The sequence below is a fragment of the Ambystoma mexicanum genome, chromosome 8 (genome assembly GCF_040938575.1).
Source record: "Ambystoma mexicanum isolate Mex_15411 chromosome 8, UKY_AmexF1_1, whole genome shotgun sequence".
Lineage (NCBI taxonomy): Eukaryota > Metazoa > Chordata > Amphibia > Caudata > Ambystomatidae > Ambystoma > Ambystoma mexicanum.
The window spans coordinates 1,081,163,446-1,081,190,657 of record NC_090929.1 but is presented as its reverse complement, the minus strand read 5'-3'; the positions used below and the strand labels follow the sequence as shown (position 1 = coordinate 1,081,190,657).

The 27,212-nt window shown below is 47.7% G+C and overlaps 1 protein-coding gene across 6 annotated transcripts in view; it reads right to left on the bottom strand.

Moving 5' to 3' along the window:
- Positions 1-27,212, bottom strand: part of UBR4 (ubiquitin protein ligase E3 component n-recognin 4) — a 2,945,062-nt gene that overhangs the window by 1,139,023 nt on the left and 1,778,827 nt on the right. For 3 of the 6 annotated variants that reach the window (XM_069611069.1, XM_069611070.1, XM_069611073.1), the window contains one exon: positions 677-832. In XM_069611069.1, coding sequence (XP_069467170.1) covers positions 677-832 — 156 coding nt within the window. The remainder of the gene's footprint in view (positions 1-676; positions 833-27,212) is intronic. The other 3 variants (XM_069611071.1, XM_069611074.1, XM_069611072.1) reach the window with 2 other exon arrangements.

The following is a 27,212-nucleotide window of genomic DNA, read 5'->3' as shown; positions in this document are numbered from 1 at the left end:
TCCTAGACGCGCGAGGGATCTTGGGTACAGTGGACGTCACACTAGGGATAGTATTACTGGCACGCCCTGTGTCGACGCCCATTTTCGAGTTTCGAAAAACAAACTAATACTCCGCAGCTTCCACTAGATGTCGGCCTATGCACAGCATGTGAGCTAAGCAGATTCCACAAGCCTCAGAAATATATATATATTCTACAATGAAACTATTCACCCCACACTTAAACCACCAGACAAACACACAATCACACAACAAACACCGACATGCTCAAAACGTTTCTGAATACTAAAAAGTAATGCGATTAACAACTGACTATATAAACTAACACATTCCTCTTTCGAAGTCCCATTCCCATACAAATCCAGAAACGATTTCCATATGCTCCAAAAAACATCCTCTTTACCCTGTCTCTTAAACATCACTAGTTCAAAATTCAGATAACATCACTACATCATTAACCCAGTCCTCCACTCTTGGTTTCTTCCTGGTCTTCCAAAACTTCAAAATCTGTCTCACTAGGGTTTTATCAATCCAGGACCCAATTAGACAGGCTTTTAAACAGCGCCCATTATTTGCTAGCAACAAGACTTGTAATGGTCTTCTTGGAAACTTAATTGATAAGAATCTTTTGATCATTTTGATGAAACCCAACATATGAAATACAAAGAGGAATCCTACCACTGTGCTCTCCGGCCACTGAATCCACGGCACTGCCTCCACTCTCTGAGCCAACACTTCCACCATGATCTGCAGGTGATGTACGCAGAGTGGACCCATCTGTGGCTGCCGTGCTTCCTTCATCATCAGAGGCTGGAGCTAGGAGCATAAGTAGAGCTGTTACAAGTAAAAACACTGTCTTTATCTATTTCTAACAAATTGTCAAAATTCAAGAAACAGTTACATTTTCATAATCTATAATTAAAATTGCAATACCTTATACGTGGCAAGTAACTGGAACGATATCAGCTAGCAGCAAAAATAAGAAAACAGATTACCTATTTAATGTTGGCCAAAAAGAAAAAGTTAATTTCTTACCAAAGTACTCCCCTAGATTTATTTTCTGGCTTCTTGTGTCCAGCCCTATTCTTGTCAACAGTACCTTTTTTTTGTTTTTAATCCTCCCTAAAGTTAACTATTCATATTGTCTTTTCTCTTAGTCCATGAGGCTGCCGGGACATGGGCACTTTAAAGTTTCCCATTCTGTCCTTGGGTGAGTTTTGCCACCTAGAAAGATATCAGTGTGGCATGATGGTGGCAGCTCTAGATGTTTGATTTGGTTGGTTTGATATGGCGGGAACATTTTGGCCATACTGCATAATGAACTCCGACTTGGGCACTGAAAGGTACCGCCAAGTACCTCAATCCATATCAGTTTATTGTTGGCATCATCTCAGATTGGAAAGCCTGACAAATAAGTGAATGGAAAATGTTATCCAACTACAAGACTGTGTCTGTGTTATCTGTGGAGATCCTGAGCCATTCCCTAGAATTATGTCCAAGTAGCTGTAGAGAAGATGCTGCTGAGGATCGTAGCTGGAAGGTTTGGTGCAGACTTCGGATCCTTCCATAGGCAAACTTCTACCTTTCCCCGTCCAGAGGCAAAACCATCAGTCCTTTTAGTTCAACGATCGAGTGAAAATGTTATTACTAGGGGCGTGGGGGGTGATTAGGAGGGCTGTAGGCAGGAAAGCGGCGAACAGACTACTAGTGCAGTAGCCATGACAATGCGTAATGTACTCCTATGTTCACCAGTCCCTCTAATCCATAGGTATGGCAAATTATAAATCACCCATTAAATAGAAGGTTGGATAGTAGTTATACATATACTTATTTATAGTCTACCCAGAATAAAGCATCTAGGCCGATGATGTGAAACCATAATACCCAGCTCTTTTTTTGTCTTCACTAGTTAATTGCTTCACCTAACATTAGTTTTTAAAACCTCTCTATCTTACACAGATCTTGCTGTACTCTGGACTCAATTATCTTAAACTGAAGGAGCTGAAATACCTTTCATGTGGAATTCAGAGGTTCTCCAGTTCCAGGTCTCTGGTGGTGGATGTGGTTAGGAAATATTTACTTTTTGATCCTCCCATAGACTTCTATGGGACATCCTTTCTTTTTGCTTTTGTCGGGACTCTTGACCTGGCATTTTTGAGGTAAGTAAAGACTTCTGCTTTTCTTCTCTTGTCTTCTTGCTCATCAGTACTGTCTTCAAGTGAATTTCCTGTATTGTTACAACTGCACACATCATTTTAAAGTGAAGTGTGGTTAGGATACTTTGCATCCTTATACCTTTTTCTATGATCGCATTTTGGTTACTTTTACAATGAGTCTAGGTGAGCTGGTGGCAGCAGATCATTTTCTATTGTGTTTTATACTTTTTACTTGTGCATTTGTCGCAAAAGCACCCTAAGATGGCCGCGCCACAAGGTTTTCGCTTGTCCTTTGGCCACAGTGTTCTTTGGCCTGCTTTCTGACTTTTCAGGTAAGAAAATGCCATATATGGAATTACCTTTTCCAGAAAAAGCTGCTGATTTCGTGGATAAAGAGGAAGTTTGTGTGTGAGCTGCGACTGGCTGGTCCCAGTACACACCCAGGTGCATGTACATCTTTCGATTGGTAGATGTGGTGACCAGTACAACAGAATTTTGCAATTAATAGTGTTCCTTGAACTTAAAATATGTATTCTGGGGAGAACCACCAGGGGGCGCTGGGATGCACTGACTCGCCTCAGCCTTGCTCTCCCTGGGGTCCAGGAAAGTGCAACCTGAGCCCCCCCCATATCCCTCCAGTATGGCGGCTGGCCCCTGGAATTGGTGTTCCTGACCCCTGTGGGCCTGAGGGGCGAAAACCGGACGTCGCGAGGTGGCGCCGAGGGAAAATGGCGTGGGGAGCAGAGAGGTTTGCAGTGCGGCTCCCGCCAGCCGTTCCGCAGCGCATTGTCCTTCCCTTCGGTGGGGGAGGGGTGTGAGGCCGCGCTGTGAGGAACGCGCTATGGATGGGGGAGGTGTGCCCTGTGTTGTGTAGTGAAACCTCCTCTGTGTATCGCCCCTTTAAGGGGTTGGGTCCCTCTCCAATGTATTGCCCTTTTAAGTTGGACCATGTCGTCGTCATGGCCCAAGCTAATAAAAGGGAGCCCTGCAGACACGTGTGGGAGAACGGCCGCGGGCACCATGACTGACTAACTAGTGTGCCCTCTTTATTGTGGCCTGCAGGCCCGCCCTGAAGACACAGGGCGTGCAGGTCACGTTGCCATGGGGCTCCCTGCACCGCATGCAGGACAGGATCGTATGAAGTGGTCCGGTCAGCCTTGCTAATCACTGAGGCTCTGAAGCCTGCCCAGTGCTGGTGTCCCATAGCACTGTAGGGTGTGGCTGGTGCGATGTCCACGGCCAGCCCCTACCCTTTCATCCTCCGAGGGCCTGGGCCTCCCGATGCTGGTGTCCCATAGCATCCGAAGAGGGAGCTGGTACGATGTCCCATGGCCAGCTACACCTCATAACACCCCGCTTCCCACTGAGGAAGCCTGGATCGGAGGTGCATCATTGGCAGGGCGTGAGGCTGGGCAGCCAGAACCGAGTGGAAGCCGGAGGAGTGTTGCGCTTTCTGGAGCGGTCCATCGGCTGAGTGGCTACGGGGAGTCCCTGGAGAGCTCCTTCATTCTAGGCCTGGGGTGAGTCTGCCAGACTGGCGCTGCTGAGGTGGGTGCGCGCCTTTGACCCCGTTGGGGGGGGGGGGGTTGCTCAGAGTCTGTGGGTCCTAGCTGTGTTCCCTAGATAGCCCTGGCTGGACAGCGTTCTGCAAAGAAGAGGAGCGGCTGGGGGGCGGCCCAGGGATTGGTGGTGCAGTGTTGTTCCGGCTGTGGCAGTCTGGAAGTCATCCTGGGGCGGGTGGGGGGGGCCCCCCCCACTGTTGGCCCTTGGCCCATCCACCTAAGGAGTAGCTTGCCACAGAGGGACTTGAGTCCAAGACTGAGGTGGCAGTTGGAATCCCTACTCGCTGAACGTTACCTGCCGGTGGCTGTGGGGGTGGACCCCCTCGTTTCTGCGCCTTCTTCCTGGCCCCAGAGGAGCTTTGGCTGGTGGATAGGGGGACTGGGGAAGTGTAAGTCAGGGCAGCCCGTGGAGGTGAGATTGAGTCCTGCTGGTTGACTATTTATGCCCCAGGTCTATGGGGCACCCCCTGCCTGGCGAGCCCCCTGATCGGTTGAGGTGGCCCTTTGTGCTGGGGAAGTGCTGGGAGCCCCAGTTGGAGGTCTGGAGGGCTGCATGGGCCCATGAGCTGGTGTGAGTCCCTGCAGCGGTTCCGCCGGATTGCCCCAGATCCTCGCCCAGCAATGGCAGCCTCTGCTCTTCCGGGGGAGAAGGATTCGTCCTCTGTTGCTAAGGGTATGGCGACCCTTGGGTTGGGTGTGGGTGTTGAAGAGGGTTTTGTTCTTGTTATTCCAAGTAGTCCGGGAATCGGTGCAGGTTTGGGGGGGGGGGGGGGGGGGGGGGCTCCATATTTCTGGGAGGCCCCGAAACTGGGTGGTGAGGGTGGTACTAAGGGATCCCCAAAGGCGCATGTGAGCAGTAACGGACCCTTTAATGGAGGATAGGCTTCAGCGGTTGAAAGTGGGGTCCCTGAATGTGCAGGGTTTGAACTCCCCAACAAAACGGTCATTGGTGTTGAGAGTTTACTAGGCTTCAGCTTCATTTCTTGTTTTTACAGGAAACTCACTGGGTCAAAGGTAAAGAACCAAAAATTAGGGGCAAGGCTACTCAGCATGTATGTACCTTCTCCTATGTTGCTAAAAAACGAGGTGTTGCCCTCATGGTCTCTCCCAAGGCGCAGTTTGCGCTTAAAGCCCAAAAAATGGACCCAGAGGGCAGGTATATTATGGTCAAGGGAGAGGTGAGGGGCTCAATGTTAACACTATATGCTCAGAATGAGGCACAGGATGACTTTTGGAGGGGGATGAGGGGTAGAATTGTGGAGTTTACTAAGGGTAATTTGTTAGTGGGAGGGAACTTTAATATGACCCTCTGTCCTGACAGAGATAGGTCGCCCAGAACGTGTCCGGACTGGCCAGTTCAGAAAAAAAATGGCAACCACCTTCCAGGTTAACGGGGAGTTGGGGCTGTGGGATACAGGGACCGGAGGAGGGTCGGGATCCGTACTTTACCTACTATTCTAAGACGCATGGAGCGTTCTCTCGGATTGACTACGTCCTGGTAGATTTGTCCCTAAAGGAGGAGATTACAGAACATGGGGTCGAAGTTATTCCTTGGTCCGACCATGACTTGGTTAAGGTTAAACTAGGAATCCCCTTTCCACCAGTTGGTTCCCAGTGGCGATGCAATGATTTTCTGCTGCAGGATAAGGAGGTGCAACAAATGGTCTTAGCCGCTATCACAGACTATTTCGCTAATAACGACAATGGGGAGGTGGGTGTCATGGGAGTTTGGGAGGCGTATAATGCGACCATTAGGGGTGTCCTCACTGAGGTGGGCTCGAGAAAAAAGGAGCGGGTCCGGGAAGAGAAGCATTTGAGAAATAAGATTGCAGCTATCCAGCCGGGGGGGAAATTGAAGACAGATGTTTCTGGGTAAATGGGAAGAATTACAGCAGCTGCGCTCAAGTCTTGCAGCTTTGCTTGTGGGGCAGACAGAAAGAAAGCGGTCTTTCTTGAAGCAGAAATATATGGAGAAGGGGGGGAAAAGCAGCTAGGATTCTGGCGTGGAGGCTCCAGGAACTTAGAAATAGTAGGAGAGTGAACTCTATTCGCACCTCCGAGGGTGGTAGAGCTCTAAGGGATGGAGAGATAGCACAGCAATTTAGGTCATACTACGAGCATCTATATACTGCTGAGTACTTTCGGGATGGTGCCGATATTGATAGCTTCCTGGAGTCCCTACCCATCCCCCGTCTGCCCCCTGAAAAAGCGGACTCTCTCGAGCAACTTATTACCCCCCAAGAAATAGTCGAAACCATTGCTTCCCTGAAAAGTGGTACCTCCCCAGGCGATGATGGTTTTACTGTTAGTTTTTTCAAAGTGCATAGCTCCATCCTGGCCCCATTCATGGCTAAAATGTTTAATGCAGCCCTGGAGCTGGGTACCCTTCCACACACCATGATGTCTGCCCTCATAGTGGTCCTTCCCAAAGAAGGGAAAGATCAATCCCTATGTCAATCGTATCGCCCCATTTCCCTTCTTAATACGGATGTCAACATTTTAGCTAAATTGTTGGCAAACAGACTCACGAAACTCCTCCCGTCGTTGGTCCATGTGGATCAGGTGGGCTTCATCCCTGGTCGTCAGGGATCTGACAACGTTCGGAAGACCCTGAATCTCATGTACGAGGGCTCAAGGCGGGATAAGGAGGATTACCTTCTTTTGCTCGACTCAGAAAACGCATTTGACCGCGTCGAGTGGCCTTATATGGGAAAAGTGCTCTGGAAAATGGGTGTGGGAGATAACTTTTGCGGGTGGGTCTCGGTCCTGTACAACGGCCCTGTGGCGTGGGTTCTAGTTAAAGGGTGCGCTTCATCTCCTCTGGCTCTTTCTAGGGGTACTCGTCAGGGGCGTCCCTTGTCCCTGCTCCTATATGCCCTGGCAATGGAGCCTCTGGCCATTGCAGTTAAGAGCTGATCGGGAGATTACTGGAGTTAGGTGTGGGGACTGTGACTTCAAACTTTTATTGTTTGCAGATTACATCTTAGCTTACCTTCCAAATCTCCAGTCCACTCTACCTCGGCTGTTGGATCTTATAGCGCTTTTTGGATGTTTCTCAGGGCTCAAGGTGAATGCCTCCAAATCCTGCATAATGCCAATGGGCAATAGAGGTGGGGAGACACGGGGGAGAACTGAGATTTTGGGCTTGAGAATAGAACGGGATGCTATCCCGTATTTGGGTGTCACCATCCCTAGAGTGATAACTTTTCCAAGCTAACTTCCCCCCGATTTTGGTAAAGATTAGTAGAGATCTTAATCGATGGGCCCCTCTTACCCTCTCCTGGTTTGGGCATATGGTCTCGATAAAAAAAGAACATCTTGCCCCGTCTTTCTGTTTTCCGATCTCCCTGTGGTGATTTCGGAGGCCTTTTTTGAGGCGTTGCACTCTAGTATTCACAGATTTATCTGGAATGGCAAAAGAGCTAGAATTAAGTATGCAACCTTAACCCTTCCTAATCTGTATGAAGGCTTTGGCTTTCTGGATTTTAGGTTGTACCATAAGGCAGCTCAACTTTGTGTGATGTTGGAGCATATGAGAGAAGATATGACGTATTGGACCTGTATCGAGGATTGTCACGCCCATACGAAGAAGGTGCAGGATCTGCTGTGGGCCCCACCAAGGTCTCTCCCTCCCTGCCTTTGAGGTCATCCTACCCTTGCTGTTTTGTGGGACTCCTAGAAACCTAATACATTTAATAAACGGCTTTCCTCCTGGCCTTTCCCTTTGTCGTCGCTTTGGGGTCCCCCTTCTCTTTAGGGTCCAGGGGGTTCAGGGATACCCAGGCGTGGTCGGATGCGAGTCTGGAGAGGACAGCTCAGCTTATTTGCCAGGGGGGTTTCATTTAATATGATCAACTGTCCGAAGCATTGGGTGAGGGGTCTCGCTCTGTTTTTGAATATCTTCGCCTGAAGGGAATACTCACGCACCCGAGGTGGGTCTCTGATTTGAAGCGTCACTTTTTCCCCTTTGAACAATTCCTGGCTTGCGCCCCGACCAGAAAGGGCTCTTTTTCTAAGATTTATAAATTATTGGTTACGGCGGATCTGGAGGGCAGGCAGTCTTAAGCAAATTTGGGAGGGGAGATTGGGTATAGCAGTGGAAGACTCTACATGGAGGGCTATTTTTAAATCAATTTTTTCGGGGGAGCTGTATACTGCGGCGATGAAGCATGGCTTTAAGGTTCTCCATTCATGGCACCGGCCACCGGTTGTTTTGTCTAAAATGTTTAAAAATGTGTCCCCGTTGTGTCCCAGAACGTGTTCACAGCGAGGTACTTGGTACCAGATGTGGTGGGAATGCCCTGTGATCCAGGTGTTTTGGGCAGAAGTACTTAGCTGGATTAAGGATATAGCGGGGGTTTCTCCATCCCTACTCCCTCTGGAGGTCCTCTTGGACACGCCTTTGCCGGACGTTGAGATGAGTGGTTTCCCAAAAGCGGTAGGGGTGATGTTGAAAGCAGGGCGTTAGGCACTTGCTCAAAAATGGAAGAGTCTGGTTGCCCCTTCTAAAGCGGAATGGCTCAATAAGCTAAAGGCGATCTTTATCTATGAGAAGAATGGTACTAGGTCTTTTGTGCAGGAATGGATGGCAGTCCTCTTGAATGATGAATGTGACTATGAGACTGTAAATTCTGGAGGCCTGTGGACTTTTCAAAAATCTTTGTGCTTTCCTTTGTGTTCACCATTGCCTGAAAGTTACAATTGTAGGGGGTTCTCCTCATTAGGTCAACCTATTTGAATGTTTTTTGTTGGCCCTTACTCTTCGTTGGTTCGTCCTACCACAGTTGTTGTACTACGCTTCTTCCCAGATTTTGGAATGGTATTTGGGCGGGGGGTGGGGGGGAGGTGAAATGGGGGGATGGAGTGGGGTTGTGGTTTTTTAAGGCATTTAATGTAAAGATAATGTCTTCTGTTGTGGGTGCTCTGGTGACAGGGATTTCTAGTGTACCAGTTTGTATGCTCAAGATGTTGTTAAAAAAATCTCTTGTAACAGGATCCACTCCACAGTTTCAATGCACAGAGAATGTGGAACCACAATGGGGTCCACTATGATGCACATGTTGGCGAACAGCTTTCGGTTTCATTTTGAAAGGGAGCACATTATTAACCACCCAGTGTAGCACAAGTATAATACTGGGGGCATAACAGATGCCGGGGTTACCATTTGGCATGGATCGCACAACATTCTTATGGACTTCCTTAGATATCTTAATATAGTAGACAAACGGATTCAGTTTACTTTTAACATCGGTAATTCAAGGGGTACATTTTCTGGACACAAACATTAAACCAGATTCATACAATTTTATTACTAAGCTCACAGATAGAAATCACTTTCTACATTGTCTTAACTTTCATCCACATAATACAGTGAAGAGTCTTCCATTCAGCAAACTGTTGAGGATTAAACGCATTGTGTACAACAATGACCAATATCATCATGAATACGAGAAACTGATGCAGAAATGTGTTGAAAAGAATTATTCCTAGCTGAACAAAGTGCAAGCAAAAGTACAAATAAAAATGTGAGTTTCTTGTTCATGAGAAATGCTCTAGTCCACAATATTTTGTTTTTGTATCCATATACTGCATACAGAGCTCTAAAATTGAGAAATGTATTTTGAAATATTGGCATAACCCATCATGTGACATCAAATAAGTAATCCTTTTAACTTCACGAGCATTTGTCTACAAGAAGAGTAGTAACTTAAGGGACTTATTGGTCTTTACCAATCGAGATACGATTATAAGATCTAGAACTAGTAGAATTTCCACTTACACTTGTTCACATTGTGGCAACTAACAATATCACTAAAGGGAACATGGCATTTAATCTTACCATAGGTGAATACATTCCATTGCGACACTTACCTGTGATACTCAAAACGTCATATTCAATTAGAAGCCCATGTGGTCTCTACTATGTAGGACAAACCACCTGAAAAACTAAAGTTAGGTGGAATGGGGGGATTCCAAGATGGCCGGCGGCTAGTGTAGATGCGCTCCTCCAAGCTTTGTCTGAGCAGGAAAACTAATGGTGACTGAAGCAGCTCAATACAGCCAAAAACAAATCTTTCCGCATCCGATCCTTCGGAGGGAAACGGTACGTTAGACAAAAAATCATTTCAAATGAAATCTGACTGTATTTCTTCTTTTAGCTCCGTCCCCCCAAACCGTGTTCTGGCTCTGCAGAGGATGAGGCCAGTTGGGGTGTGGGGCGTCCAGTGCCTATTAGAACCTGTAGCGCTTACTCAGGCTGCTCATTTGCTTCCTTTTGGGTCAGATTTCATCTAATAGCATACCTCTGTGGCGTATGCAGCATGTTTGTGAGCAGGAAGATCTTCTGCAGGCCCAGCACTGGTGCGTCTCCACTTTGGTTCCCCCTCTCGTCTGCGTCGCATGCTGCAGGATTCCCGTGTTATTGTTGGATTTGGGCCGGTGATTTGCCGGCACTAGAACTGTGTCTGTGTCCTCTCCCCGTTACTATTGTAGGTTTCCCCAGGTTGTGCCGCAGATCCCGGTAATGCAGGCCGGGGGCGCGTCGTAAATTCTCATGGGCATTCTCACCCTGCTGGGATGACGGGGATGCTTTGTTACCTTGGGGCCCCGGAGTAATCAGACCGTCACACGGTTGCGGGCGATCGCTATCTGCTGGTTCTCCCGTTCGTTCCAGATTGTGAGAGAGTTGTACTTTCTCCCCGAGGCGGTAGCCCTAGTCTCTATTCCAAGGCGATTTCAAGGCGATTTCAAAGGCGTCCAGTGTGCCTGCTGCTCTCGGCGTTTCGGAACGTGCTCCCACCTCCGTCACACCCGATGGCGGCCGTGCTGCGTTCCAGGGGCTGTCATGGACCAGCACACAGAGACTCAGCAACAATAAGGACAAAAGAAATTGGAAATGGGGCGCGAGCAGTAAAGTGGGCAGAGTCACCCCATTCCAAACAAAGCAGACAAGTCCAGAACCATAGAATATACAAACCCCAAAAAGAGAAAGTGCAAAGCAGACCCAATGGAGGCGTAACCTACTGACATTAAAAGGAATCCAACAACTCATTAACCTCACTGTACTCCACGGCCTACCGAAGCCGTAGATAATCCACCGGAAGACAGCACCCATAAGCTCCGCTCAGAAACCCTGATGCCGGAAGTGCCCCAACGAAAGCCAAAGGATTAACGAAACTCCAAGAGGGGTAAATAGAGAGGAGCTGGAGGCAGAAGCAATCAGAGGAAATTCCCCCCCCCCCCCCATCTCACCACGGCAAGAGACTAAAGAACCTTACACGACAAAGCATTTGCTACAATGACAACTGACAAAGAGGAACTGTTGAACTGCCTGAAAGTCAACGCTACAGGATGTCAGAAAAGAGATGAATGATCTGGGGGACAGAGTGGACGTGGTTGAGAATGGTCTCACCAACATGGCGGAAGAAGCTAAACAATGTAGCGTCTTACTGGAACAAGTAGTCAGAGCAACGAATAATCTAGAAATACAGGTCGAAGACCTGGAAAACAGATCTAATATCAGAGTTAAAGGTTTTGTGGAATCAGTGATGGATGACAACCTAAAGGATACCATACAACAAAGTTTTAGCAACTTTCTAACCAGTACCCAACCAGAGGGAATCCTGATCGATAGGATACACCTAGTGGGCACCAAGAGGAAAGAACCGGAGGCGAGACCCAGGGATGTGCTAGTAGCCTTATCCTCATACATACTAAAGGAAGATATTTTGAGAGCCGCCAGGTCGCACACAGAGCTGACGATAACGGGAGTCGTATCCAACTTTACCAAGATCTGGAACTCTCAACTCTTCATAAGAAAAGGCTAATGCAACCAGTGACAAGGGCCCTGAGGGCAAAACATATCCTATAAGTGGGCTTAACCCTTCGGCCTAACCTTCACCTGGGAAGGTAAGCAACGGCTAATTAGCACATGTGAAGAGGGTCTGTCATTGTTACATATAGAAGATCAGAAACCTGTGGACCGCAACCCAAGACAAAGTTCTATAAAAGACTTGACCCACCCCTGGGAATGGACAACCAAAAGAAAGAGGAGGAACGGAAGAGACTTGACACTGACCGGCCCCCACAAATGATCAGAACGTCCCGGAGCGAAGTGGAATACCAGGCAAAATGCTAGAGTGGCCAAATCACTTGGACGATTTCGAAAGAAGGAGGAAGGCTGCGGGACATGAACTGTGAGCCCGGACGGAGGTAGGAGTGCATCACAAATTGGAATCTAACGGAGGATATGGAAATATCCTGGCATGAAGGACCACTGGGAGGGATTTTGACCCTACGCCCTGGGCAGAACCCCGGCCACAAGGGGACAATGGGAGAAGTTGGAGTGTGGGAGGGGGGAAGGGAGTGGGGTGGAAAAATGAAAAGGGAATCGCTAGGAGTTGGTTTCAAGTCCCAAAAATGGAAGAGGAATATAGATCTCCAGAAGTGAGGCACTTAAGAGGGAAGGAGGGCAGACATGGAGGGAAGCATTTACCCTTGACCATACACTATGGTTGAAGCCACAATAGTAACCCTGAATGTACAAGGGCTGAACTCGCCAATGAAGCGCTGCGTTATACTGGGGAGATTGGTAGCGTTGCAAGTATCAATAGGGATCCTACAAGAAACATCTCCTCCATGGGGACGAAAGGATGGCGGCCCATAAAATGTTCCCAACAATTCTATGCCTCCATTCGAAGAAAAAAAAAACGAAGAGAGTGGCTATATTGCTCAATCGAGAGATGGGGTTCAGAAAACACCACCTGCTCAGGGACCCAGACGGGAGATACTTGGGACTCAAGGGCACAATAAAGGGGCAGACATACACTATAATTGCACGATATGTCCCCAACCAGAAACAAGACAAACATAAGTGGAATTCTGCAGAAATTGGGAGGGTAGTGCGAAGGTCAAGTAGTGATAAGTGCAGACTTCAACTGTGTGATGGACCCATCACTAGATAAAACACTACCAGCTACAGCAACGGATGGGAAAAATAGACAAGCACTGGGCAAACTCATTCGAGACCTAGGGGTAACTGGGACATGGAGGTTTTTCCAGGATGAGAACAGGGAATACACGCATTACTCAGCAGTTCACAAGGGTTACTCTAGGATCGACATGGTCTTACCGGCAAATAAAACTCCGGCCCCTGACGGGTTGGGAAAAGGCTACTATAAAACGTTCCGCACACAACTGCTAGCACCACTTATATGGCTCTTCAACGTCATCAGGGAAAAGGGGTCGGTCACAACGGACATGGGCAAATCCACGACGATACTAATCTTGAAACCTGGGAAAGATCCTACCAAATGCACCAATTACCGCCCCATCGTGCTTTTAAACACTGATGCCAAGAATTACGCCAAGGTACTAGCAACTAGGCTAGGGAAGGGCCTCCCAAAAATCATACACGAAGATCAAGCAGGCCTTATCACAGGGAGGCACACTCAGGAAAACGTGAGAAGGGACATTGACATTATCACTCTAGGAACCAGAACAGGGCAACAATTTTCAGTAGCAGCATTAAACGCCAGACAAGCCTTTGATAGCCTGGACTAGGATTATCTGAAACTGGTGTTGGAGGGGTTCAGGTGTGGGCCGGAATTCACTAGCATGGTGCTAGCCAACATCCAAATCCTCTCTACGAGCTTCCTGATCAATGGGCAATGCTTGGAACAGATTGACATACAGAGAGGCACATATCAAGGCTGCCTCCTTTCCGCCTTGATTTTTGCAATGGCAATGGCACGATTCGCGAACAGATTAGACAAGACCCGGAAATCAGAGTGATGGTATTTGGGGAAGTCACACAAAATTGCATTGTGTGCGGACGACATTATGCTATTTATGAACGATACCCAAAATACATTACCCAAAGCGATGCTAAAATTTCAGGGTTCGCCATAAATTACACAAAGTCAAAAGCACTGAACATAACAGAAAAGGGCGAAACGATCAACAAACTCAAAATAACATACCCCCTAATATGGGAAAAAAAAGTCCTTAGAATGCTTGGGGATACATTTAACAAGAGACATGGGAAATCTGTATGAGGCAAACATCAAACCCCTATGCAAGCAACTACAACATGACCTGCACAGATGGGACACCCAAAAACTGTCCTGGTTTGCTAGAATGGCAGCGACAAAAATGACCCTCCTCCCTCGTATGCTTTATGTGGTTAGTTCGATACCCGTAGATATACCGCCCTGCATGTCCAAAACCCTGCAAACAGCAATTTTCACTTGCATATGGCAAGGTAAAAGACCTAGGCTTCAAAAGAAAATTATGAAGCGCCCACCCTTCCTCGGAGGCCTCGGTTTCCAGACATAGAAAGGTAAATACTGGCGGCACATTTAGCACCAATGCTGAAATGGTCGGGAAAAGACCGAACAGGTGGGTGATGTAAGATAGAGCAGGTGGTCACCAAGATTCCCCTGAAAGTACTGCGCACCCTCAACACCCTAGACCGAGAAAAAGGGGGCCAGCTGTTGGAAACCACTAGAAATTCCCTACGTAGTTGTGACAAAGTGCAGGGAAAGAAAAAATCTAGCAGAGACTGGGCCCTCATTCCTCACTCGCAAACAAGGCCGAATTCACCCCAGGTTTACCAGCAAGACTCTGGGAGGAGTGGACAGGGGCGGTAGACTTGACTTTAGCAGACATGAACCAGGGTGGGGCCCCCCTACTATTTGAGGACTGTAAACGGAAATTCGGTATTGGGGAAAAAGAGAGATACAGATACATGCAAATTATACAGTGGATCACCCAGCCCGTGGTGAAAAGGGCGGGCACTAGAACTCCAACTGGACTTCAACTCATCATGCAAGACGGTGCGACCGTGAAAGGGGTGTCTAGATTATATAGGCTATAATATGACGCGCAAATGGGAGAATCTCCAATATAAAACAAACTGCGAGAAAGATATAGGAGAAACTATTACAGAAGAATGGGGACAGATCTGGATGACGGCACATAGGTCCTCCAAATGCAACGCAATCAAGGAATCAGCTTGTAAGCTCTGTTATATATGGTACATGTCCCCATACCGCCTACACAAAATAAATGCTAAGTACTTCCAGACTGCTGCAGACAATGTAGCAGGAAGGGAGATCTCTACCATATGTGTTGGTCTTGCCCGAAAGCGGTGATGTTCTGGAAAGAAGTGCTGGGGCACATAAAAGAAAAGACGGGAGTGACTCTCCGATAAGAACCAAAAGTAATCATACTGGGAACGGTGGTGGAAGATACATACGCAGCAACGGGACATAATGTTACCCTTATCATACACTTACTGTGGGCAGCAAGAATGACATTCGCGCAAGGATGGAAAAACAAACTGGGCCTGATAATAGCCTGGTGGTGGGTCAAGATATGGGAGGGTTATGGCAAAAGAAAAAATATACGCCCTAAAACTGGCAAATACCTGAGATTCCTGGCAGTATGGCACCCCTTCTGGGAGTTCGTAAAGGACAGAGAAGCTAACTTCTACAAACCAAAACTTCTTAAGGACGTTCATGTCTGCTGAACCTCTGAAAATGGGCGTAGTCTTATCTACATGGAGCGGTCTGAGACCTCAGAACGAAGAAAGGACACTGAAACCATTCAAGTTAGGAAAAAGGGGAGGGTGGCAGTTGGGGATACGGGACATTTATTAGAAAATAAGGTAAAATTGCGGGAACAATGATCCGCTGTGAAGCTTAACGATGGTTATGCGTAAATGATGTTATGTAAGCAAAATACAGTCAAGTTCTAACTGTTGTATTCGTTATACACTCCTGCTGTTTAAATAAAACTTGTTAAAAAAAAATTTAATTGGAATGAGTACCAACCTAACATCAGAATTACCAATCCCAATTCATAAGTGACTAGAGACTTGTCAACATACATCAAATTACACAGATGTGGTTAGAAATCTTAGAAGTAGTTAACATTGTGTTATATCACGAATAGTAATAAGAAACTGGAACGTGAAGCATATTGGACAGACAATTCAGTAATGCCTAAGAGAATGAAGCGTTGCATCTGTTTTGTTTTCTGTAATTAGGATATAAAATTGTGATGCCCTGCTTTTTTTCTTACACAAGCATTGTAAGTATATATTTTGGAAACACTACAATTTCCATGAAATAAGAATGAATCACATCAAAGAGAATGACGATTTATCTCTTACTTTGTGAATTGCTCTACTTCTCTAATTCACACAATAGTATTTGTTTCTTACCATCTCGATAAATGTATGCTGTAAAGTTGGTATGGCTGTAGGACATACCTAGTGTTGTTTGCAAGAATACGGAAGAAGCAAACCATATGTGTATTTGAATACATTTTTGTATATATGCTTATATTCTTTCTAGGAAATCCCTTTGACTCTTTTGTAACTGTTAAAAACACTTTTGTGTACACTGCACATTTTGTCTGTGTTTCCCGCGGCGCAAGACGATGCCATTGCACTTTGCACGTGATGACGTCATTGCACGCTGCTGAAGACGAAAAGTTAGCATTTTAAGAGTACACACTATTTGTAGCATTCCTGAGCTACAATATATTGTGTCCTACACTTGGGGGTTGTATTCTCAACTTTTTGGTTAGTGACTATGGGTTTAACCTTATTTTGATATCCATTTCTTTTGGATATGCTTCTATAAACATGTTTACATTTTATTTTTGCTTCTCAGTTCTACGATACCCTATGTTGACAACTGGTTTTGTGGAAACAAGGTAGTTTTTAACTAATTTGTTCACATGAGTAATGAAAAATGTAGTTATGTTTATGACACCTATTTTGATGCTATCTAGGGGCTTACAGGTGTCTAATCATGAAAGGATGAATTTTATTGGATCAATGGCTTGCAGTATCCATTACTTTTATCTAAGAGCTAATATTTCTAATACCTTTCAGTGTTGGTGCCCACTTTTCCCTTTCTCTCTAGTTTTGAAAGCATCACACATCAGCTTACAGTGAAGTGATGCAGGGATACAGAGTATCCATTTTGCCTCCACTTTTGGTCAAATTGTTCACCTTTTCCGATAGGCCTTGGAGAGGCTGATGGGCAGTAAATTGTGTTAGAGGAGACCCTCCTTAAGCAAATAGGTTCCTGAGAACCGCCTATCCGAAAGCCACATCAGATCAAGAGTCAGCATCCAAACAGTAATTAATGCTTGCAGGAAGCCGAGAGAGAGGCCCAAGTGGCCGTCCTGCTTATGACTTGCCAAGGGGCATGGTGCTGGAATGCGATGGCAGTTGCCTTGGGCCCGACTGCCTGGGCATGCATGTTGGCCGGGAGCGGCTTGTGCTGGCCCTCATATGCTTTTTTGATGGCAGAGACCACCCAGCGGGATATGGAAGCCTTAGAGGCCTGATAGCCTGGTCTTGAGCCTCCAAAAATTATGAACAGGGTGTCTGATTTGCGGAAGCCCTTGGTCCTGTCCAAGTAGAATTTCAGGGCATGCCTAACATTCAGGCAGTGCAGCACTGTTCTTCGTCCTTGGGATCGGGAAAAAACATAGGAAGGACTATTTCCTCGTTCAGGTGGAAAGCAGATGGAACCTTGGGCAGAAATGCTGGGTGTCCCCACAGGACAACCTTGTCCTTGTGACAGGTTGTATATGGCTCAGAGGCGACAGCGGCTTGATTTCGCTGAGTCTACGACCCGAGGTAAGGCAGACTAGTAAGGCAGTCTTGGTGGTGACCAGCCTTTTGTCCACAGATGACATTGGCTCAAAAGGTTTGTGCGCCAGCGAGCCCAAGACTATGTTAAGGTCCCACACCGGGTGCGGTCTCTTGACGGGCGGGTAGAGCACTGTAAGGCCTGTCAGATGCTTCTTGACGATAGGGTTGGAGGAGGAAAAAATTCCCTCCTCCGAGTCCTTGAAAGCCCCAATGGCTGCAAGGTATGTGCAGCAGGTGTCCACCTGCACGCTTGAATGAGCGAGGTGCGCCGAAAAGGAGAGCACGTCGTCCAAGGTGCATGTCAGGGAGTCGATTGCCTTGGAGTCTGCCCAGTGGCAGAATCTGGTCCATTTGCTTTTGTACTGGGCCCTGGTAGCTTTGCTCCTGGCCCCTTGTATGATCTCCAGATTGGCCTGTGAGAGACTAAGGTGCCGAAGCGTTACCTGCTCATGTATCACGCTGTGAGGGCTAGTCTCCCTGGTGCAGGGTGGATGACTCTGCCCCCCTGCTGTACCAGATGATGTGCTGGGCCCATCGGGAGGTGAATCGGGGGCACTTCCGAGAGACTAAGCAGCTCCGAAAACCATGGCATGGCCGGCCACCATGGAGCTATTAGAATGAGGAGGAGTTGGTGAGACTCCTTGATTTTGCAAATTACTCTGAATCAGGGGAGTGGGCAGAAAGCCGTAGGCTTTCATGAAGGTCCACTGGAGGTGAAACGCAGCGCCCAGAGAGCCGGGGCCCTGACCTTGCCTGGATGCGAACTGGGGACACGTCTTGTTGTGCCAGGTGGTAAAGAGTCTCACCTGGGTGTGACCCCCACCTGTTGAAAATCTCCTGAATAACAAGATTGTTTAGCTGCCACACGTAACTGTCTGCTCCCAGCCTGCTGAGCCTGTCCACTTTCAGGTTGGATTCCCCCAGGAGGTGGACTGCCGTGAAGTAAATGTTTTCCAGGGCCCACTCCCACATGCTGATCACCAGTCTGCACAGAGGAGGGGATCTGGTGCCTTCCTGCTTGTTGATGTAGTACATGCTGGTCGAGTTGTCCGTCTGGATGAGGACAACCTTGCCCCTGAGAAGTGGTAGGAATGCCCTGAGCGCCAGCCAGATGGCATTCAGCTCTAGCCAATTGATGTGGTATTCCTACTCCTGTCGAGTCCAGGTGCCGTGGACCGAGAGATCGTCCAGGGTGGGTACCCAGCCCTCGAGTGAGGAATCTGTGGTGATGGTGGCCTGCGGAGAGAGCAGCCAGAAGGGCTTGCCCGCCCGCAGGTTGCAGTCTCTGGACCACCAAGTCAGGTCCGGGTGGAGAGATGGAGGAACGTTGATCATCTTGGATTGAGAGCCCCGCTCCTGGTTCTATGAGGCTGCAAAGTGCAGCTGACTCCTCCTAATCCTTAGTCTTGTGTGCGAAAAGGCTAATAAGACTGCTGCCATAAGACCCAGGAGATGTTGGTACCACCATGCCGAGGTCACTTCTCTGATGAAGTGGGCAGTGGCCCTCTTGATGGCCGAGATTTTGTCCTCTGACGGAAATACCCTCTCGGAGCACATGCCCCAGATGAGGCCCAAGTAGGTCAGAATCTGTGTAGGCTGCAGCTGCGACTTCTTGAGATTGAGCGAGAAGCCCAGATCGTGCAGTGTGTTCATAAGGGCATTGGAAGAGTGGAGAACCGCTTCGACAGATGTAGCCCTGACAAGCCAGCCGTCGAGTTATGGGTAGATGTGGAGGCTATGAGCTCTGAGGAGGGCCGCCACCGCATTCATGAGCCTGGTAAAGACCCTGGAGGCCGAGTTGAGGCCAGAAGGAAGGACCTTGTGTTGAAAATGGAAGCCAATGATCCTGAACCATAGGAAAGAACGATGGGGCTGCCAAATCAGGACATGTAGGTACGCGTCCTTCAGATCCAGGGAGCACATCCAGTCTCCCTTGTCCAATGTATCAGCTATAAAAGCTGGCGCGATCATCTTGAATTTTTGCAGGGGTAAGGAAAGGTTGAGGGTGGAAAGGTCCAGCACAACTCTCAGGCCCACCTGGTTCTTCTTCTGAATGGTGAATATCCTGGAGTAAAAGCCAAAGCCTCGCTGGGTGGCTGGGACTTCCTCCACTGCCTGGCTCTCTATGAGCGACCGGATCTCCGCCAAAAAAGTTGCTGCCCCAACCAGTGGGAGTGAAGGGGAGGAGGGGGGGAGAGGCTGGGATAGGCAGGCGGTACCCCGACACGTGGACCCGAAGGGACGTGTCATGCCTTCTTTCCCTCGAAGGCTGTCGTGGAGGAGGCGGACTGGAAAAAGCCTGTACTCTCCCCAGCTGCCCCCTTTTTGCTGCTTGCGCCGGTTCTGAAACAGCGAGCAGTCCGGCTGCCTGGATCTACGTTCCTGTAAGCCCCGTAACCCTCCGTACGTATGACCCCTCTCGGAGCTTTGCTGAGATTGGGTGTATGATTTCGGCATGGTCTTTGTATGGATGGATAAAGACTTGGCCGTTTGTGAGCTGTTCTTTTTGTCCAGCTCTTCATCTGTGGAGGAGTGGAACAGGTACCCCCCCCCCCCCCCCCTCGAATGGTAGATCTAGGATGCGTTCCTGTACGCCCGCGTTGAATTTTGTTGCCCGGACCCAGGCTGTCCTCATGTCCATGGCAATGCAGATGGCGCGGCCAGAGGTGTCAATATGGGCCACTGTGGATTCCATGAGATCATGAGCCACCATCTTAGCTTCGGCTATCCCCGACTTAAATTGTGATTGGCTCTAGGCGGGGAGTTCCGGAAGGAAGTCTGCAATTTCCCGCCATAATCTTTGGTTGGCAGCAGCCAGCATGGCATCTGTGTTGGCCCGACGAAGATGCAAGGATGCGTTGGAATAGAGTTTCTTGCCGTACCCCTCCAAAATCATCTCCTCCTTGCCTAGCGGCGCCGCTGAGGAGGAGACTGAGGATGTCTGAGGCTTGGAGTACAGTGATGCTGCAGCGATCACAGATGAGTGCGGCTGAGGATGGGCCGAGAGCAAGAGTGTATCCCCCTCCACCTGCCTGTACTTGGCGTCCAGGCGTCGATTGACTGGCTGGGCCGAGTGGGGCTTGAGCCAACCCTTCTTGGCCAGGGAGACTACATCGGTTTGCATTGGAATCCCCATTTTGGCAGAGGGGCGTTGTGTGAGGACTTAAGCCAGGACCCCCTCTGCCGGCTGCTCGACCCCGGGCTGGGGCAGGCCCAGATACTCTGCCAGCCCAGTAAGATGTTTGTGGAAGGCCCTAGTTTAGGATGGCGTGTCAGGAGGAGTAGTTGGTGCTGGAGGCTGGAGTACTGGGAGCACGGCCAGGGGCTGCGGAAGCGGTGGAGGCTGGTACGGAGCCGCCTGCGCAAATGAGGGGTAGACTGTAGGCCACGTACCTGGTTGATGCCAGTCCCATCTTGACATTCATTCTTTGCCGAATTCCTGGAATGGCGTCGGACGTGTGCCTCTTTCTGGTGCAGCGGCCATTTTGTCCAGCTGCCTGCCACGTGCCTGCCACGTGTTGCTCGGCATGCTGGGCCCGGCCTCCTCCAAGACACTTGCGTTTGGATTACAAGGCCTACCCTGCTCCTCGGGCCTAGGCCGGTATGTGCGACACCCTCAACCCGGGGGCTGGTAGAGCTGCGTTTAGGCACCCCCTCAGACATATTGCCGGTATTAGGGTGTAACCCATCGGCCATGGTGCAGGTAAAAGGGCAGAGCCCCTCGGGTGAAGACCCGGTGAAAGAACCTTCCAGATCCCTCAACACTGCCACTGGGAGGATCCGAGGATCCCTCGACCCAAAATTCGGTAGCTGAAGCAGCCTCGGTGCACGTGCTGGTAGAAGGACCGGACCGGTCCCTCCCACGCAGGAGTGTCCCTGGGAAGGAGTATACCTTGCGGGGTGCGATGGAGAATATGGGCCCTACCTTGGGCCTGATTCGATGCTTCACGAAGTTCTTGAGATCCTCTGGAGGCGACTTCTGGAAGAACTCCCTCCACCTGGCTAGTCTGTTCCTCAGCACTTTCGAGGACAGCGAGTCACACACTAAACAAGATTGCCAACCGCGCTCTGGGCCAAGGCAACATAGGCAGAGGGCTTGGGGGTCTGAAGTTGGGAAGAGCCTGTTGCATGATGGACACCTGCTGAAAGTCGGCATGCACCGGGGAGGAGCGTGACGCCTGAGGACCAAGTACCTGAATGATAAAAAGACAAAAAAGACAAAGAAGAAGTATCCGTGCGTGGAATTACATGGCCGAAGCCAAACCCAGGAGCCCTGGTGAATGCGGCCCGTTCCCGTCGATGCGGAAAAGGGGACTGGGGTGTGGCGTCGGAGGGTGGAGTCAGTGCAGCGCATGCTCCCTGGCACGCGCGCCTCTAAATTTAAAGGGGAAGAAGGTTTTTTCTGGTGAAAAGTGTTCGGTCTCCCGTCCCTTGGAAGGGACGCCCATACAGTATGGAGGAAATGGGACGGGACGCAAGATTATCAAGGCAATTCTCAGGAGTGTGAGAGTGAGGCCGGGGTCCACAATGAGACCACACAGTGAAGCACATAATTCAATTTAGACAGGAATGTCTATAAATAAAATATAAAATATTTATTCTAAGCCTTAATCACACATTAAAAGATTACAACACTCAATAATGAACATGTACACAGGCAACGTAGGTTCTTAAAATTCAAAGACTTAAATCAACAAAGGAGGTAAGTAAATTGATGCGGTAAGATGCAACCAAGTCACAAGTGATATTCCCTAGTTATAGCAGTCCAATCCCAAAGAAGAGTGGGACCTTGTGCCCAAAAGTCACAATGTTTCTCCCCAGATTGTATCTGTAGCAGGTAAGTTACTTGTGTGATTGTTCAAAAGAAGAGATGCAACAAAGTTACAAGGTAAGTAAAATGTGTTCTTATCTTTCAGGTTTTACTAGTCAGGTTTGACGACCAAAAAGCAGTGGAATGGAAGGATACAAAGAGATCTGTTCTCAATGTAATCATATTGAGGACAGGGGGAGCCAAATGCTTTGTGTTTACTTACCCCCTAACTCCGATTTTCCTCAGAGGACTGGATGAGTCAACTAGGGGTCACTGGAAGTTGGATTTCCTGCCATTGGTTCCTGTGAGAGGTTCTCAGCAGGCAGCTGTAGGTACAAGGTTCTACCGGTCAGGTAAAGGAGCAGATTGCAACATTTGGTGATGGAGAAATTAAGAATACACCGATGTAGCCCTCTTCAGGACACTTCACAGGATGGTAGAAGGCGAGTTCCAGCGATGGCCACTGCACACAGATGATGGTCGGGTCCTTCCAGTTGCGGTTGTAGAAGTAATTCCAGGACAGAAGACCGAGGATGAAATTCAGCAGGAAGTCGACTTATATCACAAGCTAGCGCCCACCGAACTCCCATCCACTGGCAGTTCCTACTGAGGTAGCCAACTGGAGAGCTGGACAGTCCACCGATTGGTGTAGGGACACTGCCAAAGGCTCAGGACAGCAGCCTCGTTGAGAACACGTCGAGAGTGGTAGACCCACCAGTCCAGGGGTTGAAGCACCACACAGGGCATTCGCAGATCAGGTAGACCGAAATGAACTTCAATGTGACAGGCGCAGGAAGGGATGCCAGCGTCTTAATAAGTCTTCTTCGGATCTTCAATAAGCTGTTTTTCTACAGGGGATTCTTGGCTCCAACGTGGATCGAATGAAATGTCTGCAGTAGTCCTCTTATCCAAAATTCAGCCTGTAAGCAAGCCCAAGGCTACCAACAGTTAGGATCTGCACCATTCAAACAGCCAGTATTTGTCCTCTCGGGTACAACTATTGGTTTCACTCATGCCCCACCACTCAGCCTTTCTGGCACCTCAGATGGGGAGTGGAACCAGACAATCATACCCTCCACCTGGGCCACACACACACACAACACAGCACTAGCCCGCAAAAGCTGCACTTTCCCAAGCAAGTTCATAACCTATCTGATTTCCTGACCCGTCAAGGCAGGATGAAGATCAAATAATAAGGCTATTTTAGGGCACTAGCCACTGTGGTAGCTCAGAAGGAGGAGACAGACCAATGGATGTCATGTTCACAAGATGTATCATGAAATAATAAATAACATGCACATCGTAAACCTAAGGGTTTCCCTACCTAACACAACTAAACTAGGGTGCTCGCCATCATTAGTGAAGTCTGTAACCAAACGTATGTCCTCCATCCCAAAACGAACCTAGCCTGACCCTACACTTAAATTAAATAACAGAAAAGACCAGGAGAATGACTCCTTTCTCCTGGGTTGCATTTTCAGCACAGTTCTGCTTAATAGGAAAGCTTCACGTAGTCCCTTGTCCCTTGCCACTTCTTACAGCAAGTCTTTGCGAGGGGTCAGAAATGTGAGTCGGACACCTTTTGGATGATTTCTCAAATGTTGCCATTTTATTAAATGATATGTTTCACCAACACCCCTCATTATCCTTACTCAAACAAGGATTTCCCTGCCTATCAAAACTAAAGGAAAACACTAACATAGGATTATCTGATCCCCACACTTAAGCATAAAATACACAAAAGAAATATATGGCAATTCACAATAAACCTCAACAATATTTCCAATATATTCACAGACTTTTTTGGTAACCTGGATGAACTCCCCTTCGCCAGCTTTCGAGTCAAATTCAGTTCAAATGTTCAACAAAAAAACAAGAAAATGCAGGTTTTGCAAATAAAGACTGAATTCAGTTATTGGATCCTTCAGTGTGTCAAAATAAAGTTCTGTTAACAAAAGTCCAGACAACAGAAAGATTCCTCTTTTTCTTTGAACAATTAATTCCCACTTCTTCAAAGACCATCAATGTTATTTCAGGCCAAGATGCTTTGCCACAGTTGATAAATGTCAAAGAAGAACCACAGTTCTTTGTTGAACTCAAATAGACCCAACTTGTTTTTTTACACTTATGCAGTCTTTCTGAGTACTACTTGGAAGCACAGTTTCTATCTTTGTCAAGATGACTGCACAGCACGTCCAATTCCACCTGAAGCATTCTGAAATGGGGTTAACTTCTACAAGGTCTCACCATGCAGGTCCACTCACCTGCCCCATAGCGTTGCTCATTCAACTGTGCTTCTGAGGTTTCACATCCACTGACAACCAAAAGCACCACCACAGATTCAGTATCTTTGGGACTTTGAACCATTTTGTATACCAGATAAAATTCATTTTAGTGTACTGCAACACCTTCAAGAAAGCAAGCCACTCTTCTTCTGACCTTTCCACTTCCCAGAAGGGCAGCCTATTTGTCACTTCTCGCTGTCTGCAACAACAAACCCCTAAAATGCCTTTAGGGTGTAATGTTCTCTTTCTCATACTGGCTTTCGCAATGTAAGTTGTATCAGCTTTGAGAGAACAATCACAAGCAACCAATTCATCTTTCCCCAACCTGGTCCGAGTAACACTGGTTTCCCTCTTGGTTTAGGCAATGCATGCTCTCTATAGCGTGTAATGCCAATGTTTAGCCACTTAACTTTATTGTTATTATTGTTTTAATTGATTCAGAGAATATCCTTCATCTCCGAATCAGTTTTAAGCACACGCGACCATTCCTTCATGCACTTTCAGTGAGTTTAATAGTTAATTAGATGGTTTCATAGCATTTTTCTCTTTTCAAGTTCTTAATTGTTTGACAATCAGCGGTCAGTTTCACCTCACTTTTACTCATGCGCAAGTGATTCTATGTGGATACTGTTGCCTGGAACGACTCGCGCAAAGAATCAGAATGTTCGGCAACACTCACCGGCTTCCGTTTTCCTTCCTTCCCATGATGCAGGGCTTCTACGGCTTCTGGCTTCTTTTTGGACCCACACCCTTCCTTGTTGAACGCATCTTCGGTATAGCCAGGCAATTAAGGCGCTCCTATCGCTGCTGAGACACTCCGCTTCACAACACCTTCTAGCCACAGACTCTGGCACGCTTCCTGCGGTGTAATCTCTGCAATTACGTTCACATGGGGGAAAAAGCAATCTTCCTTCAAGCTTTCCGCTAAGCAACCTCGGCACTTGGAAACAGACCTTCTCAGGACAGGCAGTTGAAATTTGCTTGAAATAAGTCCCAGCGTCACTCCGGTTCTCCCACTTCTGCCTGGATTGCCAACAATATGCTCTCTGCTTTCTGCTACAACTGCTGCTGAAAGCACTCCAGCCACAGCTACCTCTCCTAATGGCCTGCTTTCTTGCTTTGGGTGAGTAATACTAGTTTGTGCGCTCAACCCCTGGTTTAGTTAGTTGGGTACTTATCATAACCGACCTGTGCACATTAATTGGGTGTCAGTGGCTGCATGGCTCAATAGGGACCAATATTCACCAGTCGGTCCGATTGTTACAAAGGATGACATTTTTTTGCCCATTGAGCCTTTGAGCTTAGGTTTTCAGCGTCCCCACAGTTTTATGATTGATGCAATTAATTGTGAGGTACACATTTGTTAGTGTCTAAACATAGATTGCACACTTTATTTCATATATTCTTCATTTACGTAGTCCACATCAGTTAATTCACTTTATGGTTATTTGATTTTGTTTCACAGGTATCACTATTACATAAGTTAATTCGCTTTGTGTAATTATGTGTGACACAAATTGTGACTTTGCTGGTGATTGGAGCGAGAATCCTTGGTTTATTTACAAAACACATTTGTGCCAACATTTCTCAGAGACCGCAAATGGTTTTTCTTTCCTTGGGAATTTTAATGATTTTATACCAGCTTTGCCCACATCCACAGGCTTAATATGTGGTTCAGATACAGAATACCGACAATAAGCCATTACATGTTTTGGCACTTTTGAAAGGTTCTTCTTCCCTTTCAAGGACAAATACTATGTCTCATCCCTCAAGATCTCCTCACCCCTCTGTGCCTTGTCTCCTACTAAGTGGCAGTTATGCAGTATACCAGCCACAAGGCCAGGATCAGGAAGCATCTGCCTTTCCCTGGCCATCTGGGAGGATACTTTAGGCAGGGTTTTGGTGAGGGATCGTAGGATTCATCAAATCTTCTAGTTTTTGAAAGGAGCTCCTTGCATTCGGGTTCTGTTTCTTCCTCTGAGTTTCCTCTGAATAATTCTCTCTCCTTTCTATATTCTTCTTCTCACTAAGCATAGAGGTTGAGTCCTTTTTAAACCTTCACTCTTCTTATCAGCGTGTGTAGTCCTGCTCTGTTTATAGATTTGTCACTTACTGGGATGAGAATGATTGCTCCCACTCTATATTTGGTTTCAGGACATTTGCAGATATTAACCACGCCCGCTTTCCCAGGTCTACCGCTCTCCCCTTAACATGGAATTAGATGGGCCTGCATCACCGGGTCAGTGTTCTTCCTTGCTTCTGTTTCAATGTTCTTCAGGATGGTTTTTCTGCTTACTTCAGATTTCTCTGGAGACCGGCGCTCCGCCATGGTTCTTCTTTCTCTCTCCCTGTTGGCCATCACCTCTTGTACTCGCTTCCCTCCTGGCATATGCTTCAATCTGGCAGACCTGTCGTGCTTGTCTGATTAGCTGTACAAACTAGCGTTCTCCTTGCGTCACCGGCTTCCATCAGCCAGCCAGTTTGAATCTCCCGCATTTCTCTGGATCCTCCCACTTATCATGCAATGCTGAGGATCCCCCCAGCCTCTCAACATAGTCCCTCTTTTGTGTATTTTGCCACGTGGAACGCCGCACTATCCCATCAGGGTTTTGGGCTGAACAATCCAATACAAAAATTGAGGAGTTGGAGTGCTTCTATCTAGAATTTGGGATATTGATTCCCATCTCATTATTAAGAAGGATACGTTGAAACTTTATGCTTAAGCA